We start from the raw sequence: 13,583 nt of genomic DNA on the forward strand, positions 1-13,583 counted from the left end.
GCAAACAAAAGCCGCAACTAGATGATAGCTTTGAAAATGTCTTGACATTGATAATTTTTGTCCTGAAATATTTGGTTTATAAGCTTGAGCATGAGCACCAAAGTACTAACCTTTTCACAGCTGCAAAGTTGGATGTGCAACCTAAGCAAACTCAAGTAATGTACACTTTCGATGTTCCCTTAGTTCCATAGAAGTAAAAATGACTTGACCACTTTAAATTTTGGATTAATTTATGTTTAGAATATAATTCCAATCTATGTAGTCATATAAGAAAATGGTTGACAGGTCTTTATACAATGTTTGCATATAATCTATTCATGGCAGAGTTTTTCAGCTAGCAAGAAGGCCTTGAACTTATCAGAGATATGATACGACTGTTTGATTGCTATTTACAGTTTCTGCTTCCAGAGATAAGCGAAAGGAAATGGCTCTAGAAAGCCGTACATTCTTTGGCTAAATAAGCTTTGTAAGCCACTAAGCCCCAAAATTCTTTTCAGAGGACAGTCACAGACAAGTATATATCTTTGGACTTCAGTAACGACCGTATGTTCTTTTTAACACTACTGGTTTCTTTTGAATAGTACAGTATCTTAAATATTGGATCTCATTTACTCATAGCATACAGTGGCGGATCCAGGATTTCCGAGATAGTGTGTCACCATCAATTATTGATCATTTGTGAAAGTACAATTTTTTTCTATGTCTTGTTCATAATTAATTTCAATCCAAAACTTATATGTATAAAATATATATATATGTATATATACATATATATATATGTATATATACATATACCAAATTGATTTCAATCCAAAAATAGGACACAAAAATTCATATCACAACCAAATACAGTACTTAAGTATTCAATTTTACAAGTCGAAAATACTACAAATAACATGTTATAAACCAATGGTACAATAAAATTATTATATTGAATTAACTTTATGATTTTTTAGTTAATTGATAAGCTTTATGGGGAAATATTAAAATTGGTTGTACAAATATAAGATATAAAAAGGGAAAAAAAATTATACAAAAAAAAGTGAGATAACTTAAAAGACCAGTTATTAAATATAACTGGTCTCTTTAATGAAAAAAAAAGTAACGCAAAAAAATTGTGAAATGCAATAGCAGCATCAAAGAGACCTCTTATATAAATAACAGGTCTCTTTAATATATAAAAAAAACACACCAAGTCTTTTGTAGCAATAGCAGCATCAAAGAGATCTCCTATCTTAATAAGCGGTCTCTTTGATATTGTTTGTTGTTACCCCTAGCAGCATCAAAGAGACCACCTATCTATAATAAGGGGTCTCTTTGATATTTTATTTTTTAAAAAAAATACTGTGTCACCGGACCCACTATGACTAAAGGTGGGTCCGCCCCTGATAGCATATCAGTTCACTTGTACGTGGCACACCTGCGCTCAAATTGCCCACCATAACTTATAATATTATTGAGGAGTGTTTTGAGTATCTTAAATGATGCCAGGCTTTTTCTCTTCCACTTATTAGCATCTTTTATCTTAAAAAATAAAAAATGTTGCACAAACTTCAGTAATGTCTGAGCTATCAAGTTCAAAATAAAACTGTAATCATTCCATGCCATTAGAAGGTGCATATACTCTTCCTGAATCAACTGCAGGAAATTTTAACCAAAATAAGGAATACAGTAGGTTGGTGGGCATTAGGTAAGAAGTGCCTTTTCTCTGTATACATTTATGCATTCAGTGTGTCTGAAACTACTACTAAGCTACATTGTCTTTGTCCACATGATGTATTCAGCATGCGTTTTTGTGCCTTTGAGATTGATGGTTTTCTACAGTTCCTTTGTTCTAAACTGTGCAAATCAAATCGCCTCTTCCATAGCTTGCTGCCGTGCACTAAGATGTTATCTGCAGTTCTTAGTGGTTAAAATCATATCTTTGATAATGTCTTTTGAACCATTTTTCTTGAGGGTTTAGGATCCTTCTTCCTCGTGTAATTGTAAGCAAAGTGTTCATATTATTGCTGAAGCAACCAATAATACTACCTCCGTTACAAGTTATGTGCAACGATTAGACATTTTCATTCTCTGCTTTATGTCAAATCGTTGCACATAACCTGTAACGGAGGTAGTATATGGAAATTTTGTGTAGAACTGTCCTAAAAATAGGGTCGTTTGTGAACAACTACCCATTTTTATTTTATTAGTTTAGAACTACCTGCAAGTTTGAAAACGTTTGAGTAGCACTACCCAGTAACGTTTTCTATCAAATTAAGACGTTATTAGAGCCCACATTTTCACTTTTACCACTCAATTTAATCCCCCAATGTATTTAAAGGTTTTTATTTACTGTAATTAACCTAATTAAGGTTTTAATTAGGAATTCATTTTAGGATTCATAAGTTTAGTATTATTTGGGGATCTTGATTTCTAAGATTTGGGGGTTAATTGAATTCGAATTTTTGCTTATTTTGGCATTAATTGACTATTGTAATTGACAAAAGTGAAAAATTGGGCCAAAGTAACGTCTTAATTGGATGGAAAATGTTATTGGGTAGTGCTATCCAAACGTTTACAAACTTGCGGGTAGTTCTAAACAAATTAAAAAAAAATGGGTAGTTGTTCACATATGACCCTATCTTAGAGTAGTTCTACACGAAATTTCCCAATAATATATAGATCTTTCTTGTTCTCAGAAATTCTGCCATATGAGATGCGCTTTAAGTTTACAACCTTTACATGGTAAAATGAGCTCATGTGCAACTCTCACCAATATGCTTTAAATATAAATGGTTAAGAATTGCAACCACATGCTTAGCTTGTATTTTCAACACTACCAAAAGCCATTTTTTGAACTCTGAATTATAAGTTAAGAGCATGAATAACAGACCGACAGTTTGCATTCTGAAGAACTCAGATATAATTTCTTCTTTTCTTAAATTGGAGCTTGCTTACATATATTGAGCCACTGAAGAATCAAAATTAGTCGTTCTCTGTATGTACTGAATTAAGTGATGTTATGCTACAGGCAAGTCTTAATGCATGTCAAGCAGCTGATGTACCAGGCTACCAGCTAGGTGTTGCAGAAAGATGACAAGATCAGAATGAGGACAAATAAAGGTGCATATAGATTGTGTTGTCTTTTATTTTGATCTTCCTATTTTAAACTAGAAGCATGCATGCACTCTTCTCCAAACCCAGTCAAATGCAGGTATATGTACTTTGAGAACTTGCTATACGCCTTTATATATATACGTCCTCCAACCAAAATACATTACTCCGTAATATTCACATACAGTATCATGAGAATTTTGTTGTGCATGGTCATCCTTCAATATTACTTGTAATCCATAATGGTTTGTGATCATTGATTAGCATCATTTGGAGTATTAATTGACAGGTAGATATGTCAGAGGGCCTTTTTAAAATTTCATGGCTTATTTTAAATACATAAAGAAGATCTCAATAGAATGGCACCAGGAAATGGCGGAACGGCTTCGACAACGACTAGAACACCGTCATGGAGAGAGAGAGAGAGAACAACAAGAGAAGAGAACGAAAGCGTAGAGCCATCGCTGCTAAAATCTACTCCGGGCTTCGAATGTACGGGAGTTATAAACTACCCAAGCATTGTGACAATAATCAAGTTCTTAGAGCTCTTTGTCATGAAGCTGGCTGGATTGTTGAACCTGATGGCACTACTTATCGAAAGGTTTGTCTGTCTCTTTCGATCTTTTCTTATTCATACATTATTATTCGTTGCGTAAATCTTTGTAGGACAGAGGGAGTATACGAAATAATAAAATGTAATTGGATGACCGGAAATGATAATGTAAAGGGAGGGTTGATATGATATTAATTACTTTATTGAGTTTAATAAGTTTCATACGAGTATTATTTTATGTCATCCATCTTAAAATTGAAGGGGATCAAGGTTAAGATAAAGTTAAAATAAAATTAAAATTTGTACAAGTTAAGATAAAGTTGTACTAATATTTCTCCATTAATCAAGGCTTGATACAATGCAGCACTACCACAGTACACTGAACACCATGAGAAAAATTTAATGAGATTCACGTAATTATTTGTGATTTCTAACTAATTATAAATTTGCACGATTTAAGTCAAGTACGGAGTATTTATATACAAGCACTTGGATTTGTTGGTATCTACAATTGACTCGTAACAACTTATAAACTTATTATTAGTCTATTACGTAATAAACTAATAATGGTTGTGAATTATGGAGTATGTAGTTTCTCATCCAAGAAGATTTGAACCACAATCAATGGAATTACTATTACTGTTTAACTCTTACATGTAGAAAGGGGTATAAAGGACTTGCTAATTTCTTGGCAATAATTGATTTTTTAGTTTTTGTTTCTGTTATAATGTAACGACTCATATGTACTCCTTAGCCAAAATGGTAAAAATAATGATCATCAATTCTTCTTGGACTTTTGTTATTAAAAATAATGCACCATGGACCATAATTTCCATTTGACCGTATCTTATTCCATTAATTATTTTTATACACCACGCATAATATCATATGTTAATTTTGTTTAATTATTAATGGCTTTTTTAGGTAAAAAGAATGAATTTTAAAAACTGATTTATGTAAATGTTGACCAAAAAAATGGTGGAAGAAAGGATATGGTAAGACCTCATAATTTTTATTGAAAAATGACTAAAATACCCTTTTGCAAAAGGTTTTAGCCTTTTGTGAGATATAGGAGTAGGGGCAAATATGTCAAATGATAGGGCTTAGTAGTAGAAGTGTGGCAGTGCTTTGCTCAGCTAGTGTGATTCTCTGAGCAGTGACCACTAGTTGTGATGCAAATTCGGCTTTTGTCAGAAATCATGGGATTCAATAATTTAAGGGTCAATTTTACTGCGTATTTTCTGACTACTTTCGTACATTTTGTTGCATAAGGAATTAATGATCATTTTTATTAAGATTTATTCTTAAAACAGTGGAAATCGTTTTACTTGATTTATCTTTGGAATTTTGGGTAGGATTTTACCCCATACTTGTTTGGTAAGAATATTTTAGTGTAAATCGATTCGATTCATTGTGGATGAGAGTTAGTGCTCGTGTGTAAGTTATGTAAGAACGATCCTGACAATCATCCTGTCAAAAAAAAAAAAAGTTTATGTAAGAAAGTATATAAGTAGTACAAAGTATGGACAATTTGATTTTTGGGTAAATTCAAATGAATTTTAAGCTAAGGTGGACTAAATTATAGTTTGGGTACTTGACCATAAGGCACGACACGATAGGATGAATGATGTAGGGGTGAGTGTGCGAGGATGTGAGTACGTGACTACATGATGAGTTATGTATGTTTATGAGTTATGTAGCTTGAAGGCGTGATAGCGTGAGTGTGTGGTGTGTGGTTACGCGATGCCAGACTAGACGTCCTCCTTTGCTCCATTCTTTACATTAGACATATTTCATGTATTTGTTTGCCCAAGAAAAAATTGGAAATTTTAACGTTACTTGCTAAAATAAATTCTAAATCTCATGTATTGTTATGCTTATTTGGCTTACACTTTCATAGGTCCAATAATTGTTTCTTTTAATGCAGGGGTGCAAGCCTATCAAACCCTTGGGCATCACAGGCAGGTCTATATCAGCAAGTCCATGCTCATCGTACCAACCGAGCCCTAGTTCTTCTTTCCACCCGAGCCCTGCATCCTCCTCTTTAGCAAGCCCTGCTTCATCTTCTTACACCGCAAACACAACTTTTCTCCAAGGGACTTCTCTGATTCCATGGCTTAAGAACATGTCACCACCACCCTCGTCTTCCAAGCTACCTCATCTCTACATTCATGGGAATTCCATTAGTGCTCCTGTAACACCTGTTTTGTGCTCATCCCCTTCCTCTCCGACATTCAGCCTTGTCTCTTCTCATCATCCATTTGGTGGATTCTTTACTGCAAATGCTGTCGTTGGAGGTGGTTCTCCTCGAATGCTGTCGCCTTTACAAAGTGGAACTTGTTCTCCTGCTATTCCTGCAGGTTGTGATCACAGTGCTGGTGTTCCAGTGTCTAGAATGATGTCAGATGAGTTTGCTCTCAGGAGTAATGCCAAGGGACTTCTCAAAGCATGGGAAGGAGAGATCATTCATGAAGATTGTGGATCCGACGATCTTGAGCTCACACTTGGATCCTCCAGGACAAGGTACTTTTGAGTTGAATAGCATAATTCACTACAAAGAGGCTGCACATTTGGCTAATATATGCCTGACTCGTAATGAATTTTCTTGCAGGTAAGAGATTCGGACACTGGGAAGTGATGCAGCTAGGTCTAAATTAACAAAAACCTGATATGCTTTATAATGGAAGATTAAAATTTATACTGATCATTGTCAATTAGCTGTTTGGTAGCTTATTAATAGTCAAGAGAAGTTAGTAAATCATGCATCACTAGTAGTGTTGCTCGCAGATGTTTTATTCTAATGTTTTGTACTGACTTGGTTTCATCGTTACAATCTGCAACCGCGTGTTAGGTTTGCATTTGGAAACTGAAACTCGTTTTAAATACAGTGATTGGAAGTTAAAACTGTCATATATTTCTAACTTTTGAGCTTCTCATGCTCTTATGATCCCTTTTTCTCCAGACTTTTATGGATATATCTTTGTAATGCATAATCATGCATCCATTATGGTTTGCTGGTACTCTCGTAGCATGCTACTATGGTATGTAGATCGTTACCCAGCCTCCTAACAAGAACCATCAAACGTATAGCAATACCTCTTTGAAGCCCTTGCCTCCAAACACTGAACATCAGTGACTTCAAAACATGAGGGCATTAAGGCAGGGGAAGACGCAAAGCTTAGGCAATTTCAACATTTCAACAATTAATGTTAATATTTACAATCAGATTGTTTCGAAAAACTTTCTAATTTTAATGATTATTAACCGTAAACACAAATCAATATTTGTAAATTTTGCTGTACAATTGTATACTCCGTTAAGTGCCTTTTTAGAATAATTAAATCAATGAGATGGCGTAACTTGAAGAATAAGGAGGCTGACAGAATCCACAGTTGAGACCCAAGCTTGGGACGAAGCCAATATATACAAATGCTTCAGACCTTCATCCCTCCAATTTCTGATATAAATCTGTTAGTGCATCATAGAGGATAGCAGCAGCAGGAGGTCGTGGCAATGATCCAAGCAAAATGTCAGACGCCTTCAGAGATGAATTGCCATAAAATCTGGAATTTTCTTTATGGCGAGCTGTAACTATATTACTCTCAAGGGAACAACCAACAAATGCACCTGTACAATCAATGATGTAAATCAGCCATTAGATTACTCATCAGAGCTAGGTAATGATTAAAGGAATGTTATAAGCTCTTCAACAGCGGGTCAACTATTAAGCTTAAGCCAGTAAAGGAAACGCTTTCAGATAGTAATGTTCAACTTAAGGAATCAAGAAATGGTAATTAAAAAACATTCAAATATATAAATGCAACTCCATGACTGAAGCCTCAAGTCAGGTCTGTTAATATCAGGCAAGTTTTCCTGCCCATATATTCAGCTCCACTTGCAATTCTCTGTTGCAACTTCTTTTCAGCTATAAAAGTATTCAATTATGACAAATCACTCAAGATACCATTCTATTGTGCTAAAATAAGTCGATAATCAGCATAACACATATGCACCAACAGTCCCAATAATGTAGTACTAATTTCTCGCCTATCCCCACAATCTACCAAATGGCAGTGGCTTGCAACTGGGGAGAAAATTTGACCAGATTTTTTAGCATAGATTCCTCTGGGAAACCAAAATCTCTCTAAAAAAAATTCATGATACTGAGTACTGACTACTGATTCACAAATTATATACCCAACCTGGCATCACTCCAAGGTATTACATTATATACCCAACCTGGCATCAAAGTAGTCTACTGTCTACAATTCTACATGCACAAACATGCTCTGTGGTCTAGAATATGGACCCTTCACATTAAAAAATAAAAATTAGAAAAGTCTACAGCATTGTAAAATAAATTCCAAAAATGTGAATAATGTTTAGATAAAATAAAGAAATAAAAAGAGGTGTCAATCAATTAGCTGAAAATTTTGCAGCAATGTACCTTTACTGCAGCTATATGTATAACATGCTGCTACACCTCCATCCCCAGCACGTATATCTGCTTCTGCGGACCTTCCCACAACACCAGCAGATGCACTCATTCCAGCACCAAAAGATATGTGCATATTTCCTCCAAACATCTTGACAGCTTCACTAGTTCTCAACACAATTATAAAATCTGTACATTGTCCTCCTACCTGTAAAACAATGCCATCATCATCACCTTTATATTCAAACCTCATTAACTCGCAAATTCCACATGAATTGGGGGGAAAAAAAGGTTAGGGAAGGTTTAAAATGAATCACAATCAAAATGGAGATAACATTTAGTGGTCCAATACTCCAATGACTAGATATCACATACAATTAAACATGAAATCAGATTATGAAAAAAGATTTATTATTTTTTGGGGAATTTGGATGAACAAAAGAATTAATAAATGAAATAAAAGCAAGAGCCAAGAGGAACACCATAAACAAGACCAGGGCTTCAATATGTACATCATTTACAGGACCAAGATTCATAACAATGCTAATGCTCATTATAAAAAAGGCCACCCTTGTTGCAAATCAGTGAAACAGCTAGGCAATAACTCCATCAAAGGACAGCTATAGACACCACTTTATCCCTTAAGGACTCTCAGCTAGAACTTTTACCCTGAAAGATGCAATCATTCCTTTCCATTCACAAAACCAAGGAATAGTCACTCAACAAGCTACCTTTCATAAGATTCTCCTTCCCTTAAGCCTCCCAATTGTAATTTAATGCACAAACAAATTATCCACGTGAGGTAGCAAACACACTCAAAGATTCAAAAAAATGCAAACAACCTGTCCTAGGGAAAGGAAGCCAGCCTCCTCACTACCAACACATAAGACAGACAAATTAAGAGATGGACTATTATTCAATCTTTTTTTCCTGCAGATTTTCTATAATGCTAAGCCAATCCAAACAAGTAGGCACATGCAGTCTGCATGAAATGCCTTTTATTCATAGGGAAGTTAGCTTTTTAAAAACATTTGGTGAGTGGAAGAAGACCTAATCTGTAATTGTCTGAAACTGAGTTACTTGGGTAAAACGAACCCACAAAAGAAGAAACCCCCAACCAATTCAGAGGCAAGCAAAGACCCTGAGACTTGGGACTCGATTCATGTCAGATGATGTCTAACTTATAGATACTGAGATTTTGAATATAAACATTGTATCTGACAGGGTTTTCTATATCCTTTGACAAGGTGGTGTGGGGGGGGGGGGGGGGGGTTAAACACTTCTCAGTCCTACAGACGTTAGAGAAGTATTTTGAAGGCATTTTTCCGTGTTTTCATCACGTAAATGGAAAAATGTAGCTTCTCTCCCAATTCCATGCTTCTAGACAAGTAGGCAACACCAGGAAAGGAAGATATTCGTATTCCCACTGATTTATTTAATCTTAAATGGAATTTAGACGTAAGCTTTCATCCTTTCCAATCATATGCACCAGCAGGCCAGCTGCATGACAATAAATCACAATTTCACCCATAATACAAAACATGAAAACAGGCTCTTTCAAGCTGAGATCAAGGAGATTCCAAATTTTAGCTTATGAGTTGTCTAGTGACCTGAGACTATAGCTCGTCACGAGAATCACATGCGTCTTAATGAAACTTCCAAAAAAGCAGAGTTGCAATGATGCAGGACACTGTATCACCTCAAAGTGCTTTGTAAAACCCCTCCTCCATGTATATGTTGAGAAATTTTCAATTTCCCTTTTTGTTTGGTACACCCAGCCACCCAAGTTTCCACAAAAGAATGCTGAAATTTCATCAGATATTTGGTAATATCTATGCATACTTCTTCTGTTCACTAATAGTTGCACTGTTTCTCTTATAAAGGTCAAATTAAATTTTTTTAATTTAAATTTTCATTAATATACAAGGAAAAAATTGTCACATGATATTTTATGATTTCATCTCAATGTATATTTTCATAATGTTAAGATTTTATAACTTTTACTAATCTACAAATAAAATAATATGGTTAAACAAGTGCATTAGAGATTGTGTCACCGGAAATATATGGTGCAACTATTAGTGAACGGAGGAAGTATAGTGCAAAAACAATTTGATCCTTTTAAACATTGTTTCATAGAGGTGAAACATTTTTTTGATTTGAAAATATGACAAGGTGAATATCATCAAAAAGGTACTCATTGATATTTAATACATCAACAATTCAACAGCCAAAAAATAAATGAATAGATAAAAGCAGCATTAAAACATGCAGGCAAAAGCTACAGAGATATTTCACTGTGTTGCATAAAAAAAAGGAAACATGATGTTTGTAAATTAACTGAAATATTTTGACAATCATCTTCAATGCATAATATTAATTTCAATGAAGTCACATCCAAGAAAAAAGAAAGAGTGTCACCTGAACTCCCCAACCCAAGCCAAATGAAGCAATGGCAGAAGGAGCTGACCAAGAACCATCTTTCCTTCGAGCAACAACCAGCCCAGTACCTACTTTGTAAGTCATGACAGTACCAACTTTGGCGACAGTGAGAATGGCAAGGCCTTTTGCCTGCTTCAAAATAGCATCCGGGATGCACTTTTCATTTGACATAGAGCCCATCTGTACATTATTTTCATGAATATGCTATTGTTTTAAATAGAGAAAGAAAACAACAAACTCCATCAATGCAATAATTTTAATGTTTTTCATGATATTACATTAATTATGCACAAAGGTACACAACACACACTACAGCCAAAGAAAATATACATGTAAGTTAGTACTTATGCAGTTTCAGTGTTTCACCACACTAGCACAACACAATATTTACCAAAATCAACATATGAAACAAATCCCAGCACTTATTTTAGATGGATAACACAAGCTGCATATTAAGTTCACAAGCTCAATCCTACCTGAAGTGGGACGAAAGTAAGAAATTTACTACTACTCCTTTTGTCCCAGAATAACAGGCACAGTCAACCTTTGCACACATGCCGATGCATTAGTTTGACCTTATTTTTTTATGATTAAATATAAATGAAAATTATATTAAAAGTTATATTATGAAACTTTTTATTAATACCTATCTAACAACATATTTTAAGACAAAATTTGTTTTTATTATGTTAGTAAAAAATCATAGTCAAATTTAGTATATAAATAGTGAAAAAAAAAAAGTCCAACATCTCAGGGAGTAATATATTATTAAAAAAACACATTCATATGTGTAGATACCTTGTTATAGCTTTTGAGTGCATTTGTTGCCTTGTAAATCTCATATTCCATGGACTGGCCCCAAGGGAAATTAAGCCAAGATCTCAAGGTACTGAGATCTGTCAAATCATGGGTTGGCAACTGTGCAGCACGACTAACTTGGTCCATCAAATACCCCTGCACAGACTCCAAACGCACACCGCACACATCACAGACTCGTTGTGGATCTGAAGTACGGAACTTCACAGGCAATAGGCTCCTCCCCTTTGAGCATTCATTGCAGAACACTCCCCCACAAAAGCGACAGTGATGCCTGGAGCACATAATAGGATGAAAACGAACACTACAAAGCATGCAGGCTGATGCAGAACTGTCAGGAAGCCAACGTGGAGGCTCTGTCTCCAAAATCTCCTGCACGTTCACTATGGTTGCCTCAGTGAGAGTTTGAGCCATTTCCTTCCATGCTTGCTCCAGAAAGTTAGATGTTATCCAGGAGAGTTGTCTTTGATGAAAGTCCCCAGAAGCAATTGCCTTCACCTTCCCACCAGCCACAATCATCATCTCCATAACCACATCCCACATTGTTAGCTCCTTATTTTCTCCAATAAAATGATCCCAATCCATATCTGTGTCGGGCAAGTAGCCCCCATTTAAAGAAGGATTCGAAGCCCATTTTTCATGTTCACTTTCCGGTAGAGGAGGGACAGAGACAGGAATCCAAAACCCAGTTTCCTCAGAAACAGGGGCATCATAAATGAAGATTTTGCCATGCTTCTTATGGCCAGTGACTGCATTGTGTATGACATCATCATTCATCTCGGGATCTGAAGAAGACTTTATTTCAGAATGCACTGTCTCTCTCTTCTCTTCTTCCCCTACTTCATCAGCTACTCCATTCTCGCAGTTTTTTACACATCTCTCATCCTCTTTAACCTAACCATGCACAAGCATTACCATTCAAGTCAACTAAAACAGGTAATATTGACGACACCGGAATATTTCTACATATATCACAGTAAATTACAAGTGATGCCTTGTAGCAATTGTCATTATATACACTGCTAATTGCATACAAAACAGCGCTTCACAACTCAACCATGAGACTGTAGACAATTAATTTGCATCTAAATTCATTCTTTTATTCTTATTTGAAAGTCTAAGACTTTGAATTCATGTTTGTTTATGGCTGGACTGAACCAGAATTTCATACTCAAGAGCGAATACTTAACCTGCCCCTTAAAACACGGGGTAATGGACGTGTTGGCAAAATAAAACAATCTCAATTCCATCCAATATAGAATTAAAACTACTACCTCCGTTTTTTTTAGTTGCAACTTTGGGGTATTATTTGAGAGATATAAAATATTCCAAAGTTGCAACTAAAAAAATCGGAGGTAGTAGAAGTATTTCAAGATGATCATAATTTTCAGTTTTTTCACACTTATAAGCTTTTTAAAAACAACCAAAGTATTATAATTGTAATCAGCAATTCTCTACAATACCCTAAACATAATGATCAAATTAGAACCCTAAAATAATCAACACCATAATTCTACCAAATCACAACACTAATCAAACCAAAAACATACCCCCTTTCATCACACAATATTTACTCAATCAATCAATCAAAAAGTTGCAACGAATTGCATAATATCATCAATCAATCGGAACAATTAAATTTCTGAATAATCAAAAATACATGTAACAATTTACATAACAATTCAATAAAAGTGACACAAATTCAACAACAAATTCAAATTACCAGCGTAGGAAACGCGCGAGGTTCATAATCATGGAGTTCAATCTTAGGGTATCGAAAATTGCTGCTCTCAACTGACGAAGAAGGTTCGAAATTATCTTCCATGAATAATTCAATTAAATTCGATGAACAACCATAGGAGTCAATGATTACTTCTGTGCTTTCGTCTTCAGCTTCTGCTGATTTTATTTCCAGAAAAAGAAATCATAAGTAACTGCAAATTAATTGGATTTTGTCAAGAAAATTGGGAATCTAGGTTAAATTTGATTGAAATTAGATTAGACGAGATGGAATTTGTTGAAATTATAATGATGAATATGATGTTGCTTTAAATGATAGAATTTAGAGTAGTTTTAATGGTGGAAGGAAACAAATTTTGGGTAGAGGGAAAGAGAGCCCAAATAGACTTGATCATTTGACGTGGCCCTTACATTAACCCAACGCTTTGTTGTTTCGAGTATTTTGGCTATCGAGTCAGGGGTGTTTGTTCGCTTTTCGATTTGGATTTAAATCAGTTTTAA

The 13,583-nt window shown here is 35.0% G+C and overlaps 1 protein-coding gene and 1 pseudogene across 1 annotated transcript; one reads left to right on the forward strand and one right to left on the reverse strand.

Moving 5' to 3' along the window:
- Positions 1-3,455: 3,455 nt before the first annotated feature.
- Positions 3,456-6,264, forward strand: LOC110734091 (annotated as a pseudogene).
- A 538-nt stretch (positions 6,265-6,802) lies between these two features.
- LOC110734043 lies at positions 6,803-13,511 on the reverse strand. The gene is made up of 5 exons (XM_021914104.1): positions 13,066-13,511; positions 11,325-12,236; positions 10,506-10,706; positions 8,097-8,292; positions 6,803-7,276 (listed from the first exon to the last, which is right to left on the reverse strand). The coding sequence occupies exons 1-5, from the start codon at positions 13,165-13,167 to the stop codon at positions 7,092-7,094; spliced, it is 1,596 nt and encodes a 531-aa protein (XP_021769796.1). The 5' UTR covers positions 13,168-13,511; the 3' UTR covers positions 6,803-7,091.
- Between the last annotated feature and the right edge of the window lie 72 nt (positions 13,512-13,583).

The sequence above is a fragment of the Chenopodium quinoa genome, unplaced genomic scaffold, assembly GCF_001683475.1.
Source record: "Chenopodium quinoa cultivar QQ74 unplaced genomic scaffold, ASM168347v1, whole genome shotgun sequence".
In the NCBI taxonomy this organism is placed as follows: domain Eukaryota; kingdom Viridiplantae; phylum Streptophyta; class Magnoliopsida; order Caryophyllales; family Amaranthaceae; genus Chenopodium; species Chenopodium quinoa.